We start from the raw sequence: 6066 nt of genomic DNA on the forward strand, positions 1-6066 counted from the left end.
GTGAGCATCTGCCAGTGCCCTAATCGTGTCACATAACTCTTGTGTCAGGCTACGAGTCCAGGGCCTGCAGTGACTCCGAGGAGTCATCCGAAGTGGACTGCGTGCCGGAGCCCTTCTCTGACAGATGCCTGCCGAAGCTGGGCCCCTGCAGACCACTTACAGAAGAAGAGCAGCCCCCTGGGGACAGCTCCACGCCTGCAGTGGCTGGGAAAGGCCCAAGCACTTGTGGGGCCAGCAGCACAACAGACAGTGCCGAATCGGAGGCATCTGACTCGGCCAACACCGAGAGCCGAGGCTGCAGGACCAGCGGCTCCAGTGAGTCCATGGACGCTCTGGAGGAGGATGACCTGGATGCCTGCTCTTCCAGCAGGTCCGGCTTCTTCCACCTGGGCTTGCCTGGCTTCCCGGAGAGTCTTGATTCAGACAGCCAGGAGGAGAGAAGCAGGGTTGAAACTGGTGGCTTCCTCTGTCTCCTGGACCTGGCCCAGAGAGCCAACCCTCAGAGCCAGAAGACAGAGTTTTCTGCGAGTCCTGCTCCTGAGGCCTTCAGTTGGGGGCCAGAACTGAATGCGCTCAGGCTGGACCCCAGGCTGTACGAGGGCAGCCAGATTGACTACTACAGCCTGTGTGCCAATGTCTCCCCCGCCAGCCACCTGAGCGACAGCTCTGATAGCACGGCTACCAGGCAGGGTGTGGGCACGGCAGCCCTGAGCCCACGGGGAGGGTCTGAGACCCCGTCCAGCTCCTTGCTGCAAGCCCTGGCCCCAGGCCTGCCACTAGCCTTGGAGGATGGCAGTTCCGACGAGGAATACTATGATGCAGCTGACAAGCTCACACCCCCAGAGGCCCTCTCAGGTGAGCCCTCCCCGGCAGGTCTGTGGATCGTGCACGCAGCTCCTCAGTCCCCAGGGAGGGCAGTATGCAAGCCTGAGGGGAAAACATTTGGGTGAAGCATGGGTGCTCATTCTCTTTTGAGGTGGGCTCCCTGGGCTCAGTGGACCATGTTGTAGGCATCCCAACTTCAAGTAAGGGCTACAGGGGAGGTTCAGAGAACTGTGGACAGGCAGAGATGGGTGGCATTAATTCTACAGTGGGAATCAGGGAAGGCTTCCCAGAAGAGGCAGCAAATGGGCCAGGCCTTGTGAGATGGACAAAATTCACAGAGAAAGAAAAGGTTTGATATGAGCGCCCAGTAGAGGGAAGCAGCTGTGCTATTGTTGACCTGGAAGCTTTAAATGAGGCCTTAAAACAAAAAGAACCTAACTGGCAGGCCACTGGTGGTCCTTAAGGGACTCAGACATAGGTGGGAAGATCAGATTCCTCATTCTTTCCTCCACAAAGAGTGTGGGGTGTCTTTACTCATAGAATGACTTCCTAAGCTGACCTGAGGTCCTTGAAGAACATTTACATACACACACACACTCATACTCACACTCACACATACACTCTCTCTCCCTCTCTCTCACTGCACTCTGAAGGAAAAAAAAATTGGAAAATGGCACCCAGACATTAAGAGTGACCTACTAGGAGCGGGGGAAGCTGTGAGCCCTCTTCTGTGCCCAGCCCTTTCCTGTTGCTCCCTGTCCTCCAGTGGGTTCCCATTGCTTGTGGGAGAAAGGCCAACTCCTTAGCAGCCCCTGTGAGGTTTCTCGAGGCCCTCTGTGACATGGCCTCAGTGTGTCTCTCTCCTTCCCCCTGAGCCCTCTCCCTGCATTCCTGCCACACAGACCTCCTTGGCATTTTTAAAGGTGCCCGGTTCTCTCCTGCCTCCAGCCTTTGCACATGCCGCTCCGTCTACCTGAAACACTCCTTACCCTCATCTTTGGCTGCTGCTGCCCTTCTATCTCTCAGGCCCCACCTGGAAATTCACTTCCTCTGGGGATATTAACCAGACTGCCAGGATGAGGTCTCCCCACCCCCATCACACACCCTGGGTGCTTCCTGCCTGTAGCTGCATATTTATTTGTGTGATTTTTTGTATGGATATTTCTCTCCTTCACTAAAGCGAAAGCTTCTGTGATGTGGGAACAGTGCATTTGACACTCACCTCTGTGTCCTGCTACAGAGTTCCTGGCAGTTGCTGCTAGATGGATGAATGAATGCCCTTTCCACCACCTACCCTGATTTCATGAACTGATTAGCAGAAACCCACGGCCGGGTTGCACACTGCTCCCCAGAGAACACAGTCAGCTGCCATCCATGCCTCCAGTCTTGTCCCGCTAGGCCAGCCATTGTGCTGGAGACATGATGGAGGTGAAACAGACCATCACTCAAGGCCTTCCTTTGTGGGAGTCCAGTCAGGGAGATAAGATCCGCATTGGACACTTCCTCTTTCATGGAGAGCCAGTGAGGTGCTGGGGAGGCAGCCCAGACCTGAGACTCATGGGCCCGGGGTCTGCTTGGGCCGCTGACTCACTGTGAGAGCCTCTCCCTTTTTTAAGCTTCAGAAACACCCTTGGCCAGTGGCTGAAGGGGCCTAGAGCAGAGCAGCAACTTCAAAAGGTGTCTGGGCATCAAAATCACCCAAGGGGCCTGAGTCAAAAACTATAAATTCCTAGACCCAGCCTCAAAGATTCTGCTTTAGGAGGTGTGAGGAGCAGCATAGGATTTGATGAGGCTTTTAATAAGGTTTAGCCAGGTTGGAAAAAAACGGTCCGAGTATAAGAGGCCTCTGATTCTCAGGCATTAGCCTGTGATCCTAATTCCTTTTGGCTGATTCCCAGGACTTCTTCATAGAAGTGTTTCTCCTTTCAGAATGATCCTTCTCGGTATGCACAAGATCGCTCATGCCCGAGACTGAGAGTTGCAGTCACTTTTTGTCAAAAGAAAGCTCCTTCAGAACGCTCACCCTGTGGTGATGATCGTAACGGTAATGGCACAGGCTTCCTTTAGTGACCACCCACTAGGCACAGGCTTGTGCTAGGAGCCTGATATGTACTAAGTCATCTACCCAGCATGGCAGTGTACTGGTACTGCCTGACTTGGGTTAACGAGAGAAAGTGAGATAGTGTTGGAAGGATGTCAGATAGCTTAGAGAATTGCCAGCAGAGGTGAAGCCCTGATTCTGACATAGGCAGAGATACCAGACCAGGAGGCTAGGCAGCAGGATTCCTCATTGTACTATTAGGATTCCATGGCTGCAAAGAATGGGTTGTACTGGTTTTTTTGTTTTTCTATCAATATGTTTGAGTTTGAAATTTTAGGAAATTTTGTGACTGACTTTCTAGCTCATACCTCTGACCACTTGGCTGACATGGATAGGGCTCTTTCATTAATAGTTTCAGCAGCCTATAATTGTTGGAGAGATGTCATCTCCTGAAAGGAAGTTGACCAAAAGACAAGGCAATGGATGTTGGGCAACCCAGAATAAAAACACATCTACCACAGTGCCCATCCCCATCTTTCAGAAGAGGAAACTGAGGAGCTCAAGGTTTAACATGCCCCAGGTTACACGGCCCAGGCAGGATTCAAACCCAGGCCATCCTGCATCCTGAGCCCGAGGTCTACACGTCTCTTTGTTATTCTGCTTTTCATCTTCTTTTTCCTTTCTTGTTTCTCAGGGGTCAGAGCTGCTTCTGCTGTAGAAACCAGTGCCACGGGATCACAGAGTGAGGCCAGCCCCTGCAGCCCTGAGGTCAGCCTGAATCCTGGGCCAGATGGAAGAGAGCCAAACAGAAGGGGAGGGGTGAAGAAGTATGGCAAGACCCTGAGGAAAAGAAGGTCTTTCTTGCAGACCGACCACACCTGTCAGGTCTCCTTCCCCCTGGTGGCATCAGCTTCCCTGGAGAGCGTGGACGACGTGTGCTACTACAACCGGGAGCCCTACCTGGCCCTCGGTGCGCCCTCCCCAACCGTGTCCTCGCTGCAAGACGTGCAGGGTGAGCCTGGCGTCCTGGAGACCAAGGCCCTGGGGCTGCTGACTCCCTTGAGGGAGACCAAGAGCAAAAACCCAGCCTCTCGGGCCATGGAGATGGAGCCAGAGACCATGGAAACCAAATCTGTCATCGACTCTCGAGTGTCATCTATTTCTGCCATTCGCCTCCGGATTGACCCTAACCATAAAGAGAATTCTGGGATTGCCCCTCTGACCTCCAGTGTCGCCAGTTCCCCCGCAAACACCCCTCACGGTCTCAACCCAGGCTCATCTGGCCCAGATACTGCTCAGGCAGGGCCTCCCCAGGCCTTATCTCCATTTCAAGACTTGAATGGCAGTGCCCCCCAAGAACTCACCATGGAGCTTGGGAACAGCACCTCGTCCCTCTCCAGTGCTGATGTGAACCCAGACAGAGTCTGCCTGACCGTCAGCCCAGGGCCACATACTATTGCTCAAGGAGACACACTGGAGCTGGGAGGAGTTCAGTTGGAAACAGGATTGGGATCTCTGTTTATAAATCCTATGCCAGAAACTGCCCCCCAGGACACAGAGCCTTTGTTGTCTTCTCAAGACAGACCTAAAAGTGATGACTGTGGAATAAATTCGGAAGAGACGATGGCTTCTTTCCCTGCAAAGGAGGAGCAACAAGGACAACTATCTCTGGAACATGGTAGAGAAGTTACAAACAAAAATGACACCAGCTTATTTCATGATGAGTCTGGGAAGGATCCAGGTGACCCCAAGGTTGATGGGTTGGATGTTCTTCCACAGACTACTGGTGTCAGTGCTCCAGCTGGTGGCATGGTAGCCTCCCTCTTCTTGGAGACTCCTGTTACAGGGATTGAGCAGACCCCACCAAGTTCCCCTACAGAACCCCAAGGACAAAGCAGAGAAATCCCAGGTCAAGCCTGCCAGGCCCAAGAACAAAAACTATCGGCAGAGTTGGATTTTAATTCAGATTTCTTGCTTAGGGACCAGACCATTTCATCAGCCTTCTCTCTAGAGGAGGTCAAGGCAGAGCCATCTAATCATGTGACAGGGGAAGACACCACCCCTAGGGACATTCCCCAGCACGTCTCTTTGAATCCAGGGCCTGCCCTGCCGGAACCACTACTGTGTCCCCAAGAGCAGCCCCACTTAGAAGGTTCAAACCGTTTTTCGGTGCCAGAAAGCGAAGGCAAAAGGCCTAGCATCTGCCTTCCTGCTGAGAAGTCTCTTCTGTGCTTTGCCCCAGAGAGCTATCCTAAAGGTTCTGACAGTCTCAGGACAGCCCCGTCTTTGGGGTTTGCAGGTGTGAATGAGACCGTGGCCCCCAGGATGGGCATGGAGCAGTGCAGCTGCCAGTTCTCCTATGCCACGTGCTTCCCTGGCCTGCAGCCAGAGACAGAGGAGGAAGACAGAGACTTGGAAGCATGTCCTACAGCCCCCCTCACCTCACCGCCCTCTGCAGGAAGCCGGCTGGCTCTGCCCTGGAGGCCTGCCCGGGCTCACAGCTGCAGCGCTGAGCTCCCATCGAGGAACAGCCACATCTGGCCGGAGTACTGCTCCAGGGCTCTAAGACAGCTGAAAGCTGCCCCTGCCAGCATCCCTGAGGGCTTCATCCAACTCATGGAGAGCTTGCTGGAATTACAGGACATTTTAGAAGCTTCCTGGGGGAATGGGAATAAACACCCCCCCGAGAAGTGCACCTGGCACTTTTCTGAAAGCCGGAGCCGCCTCTGCATGGGCTCCCAAAAGCTCCTGTCGAGCTGTCAGCATGTGATCAGAATGGACCAGACCCCGGAGGAGATGCAGAGTGCTGTGCGGGACACCTTCCAGCACCTGGTCCAGCTGGCCAGCCTGTGCTTCCAGTTCACAGACTGCAGCCGCTGCTCCACCCGCCACAGGGAAGCAGCGGGGAACCTGAGGGATGTGGTGTACACCTACCACCAGTTTGTGGAGGCCGCTAAGCTGACCTGTGAGAGAGGCTACCATGACCTGAGTGTGAAACTCTTAGCCCGTCAGTGCACGGCCCTCACGGCCTCCGTGTTCTGTTTGACCCAGAAGTTCCGGGCCTCCACTGCCCTGTGAGCAGGCCAGTCGCCCCGGCCCCCTGCTCTGCCCTGACTTCCCCGAGTGGTGTCTACCATTCTTCTACCCACCCCTCTCAAATGTTTACTATTTAAAGTATTCAAATAAACTACTGCTTAATC

At 54.0% G+C, this 6066-nt stretch overlaps 1 protein-coding gene across 1 annotated transcript in view; it reads left to right on the forward strand.

Annotated features, from left to right (window-relative positions):
• The window catches only part of FRMPD1 (FERM and PDZ domain containing 1), an 82788-nt gene extending 76722 nt beyond the window's left edge, over positions 1-6066 (forward strand). The window contains exons 15-16 of the mRNA XM_055578564.1: positions 49-855; positions 3561-6066. Coding sequence (XP_055434539.1) covers positions 49-855; positions 3561-5944 — 3191 coding nt within the window. The 3' untranslated portion in view covers positions 5945-6066. The remainder of the gene's footprint in view (positions 1-48; positions 856-3560) is intronic.

This window comes from Bubalus kerabau, chromosome 4, assembly GCF_029407905.1.
Source record: "Bubalus kerabau isolate K-KA32 ecotype Philippines breed swamp buffalo chromosome 4, PCC_UOA_SB_1v2, whole genome shotgun sequence".
NCBI classification, from domain to species: Eukaryota; Metazoa; Chordata; class Mammalia; order Artiodactyla; family Bovidae; genus Bubalus; species Bubalus kerabau.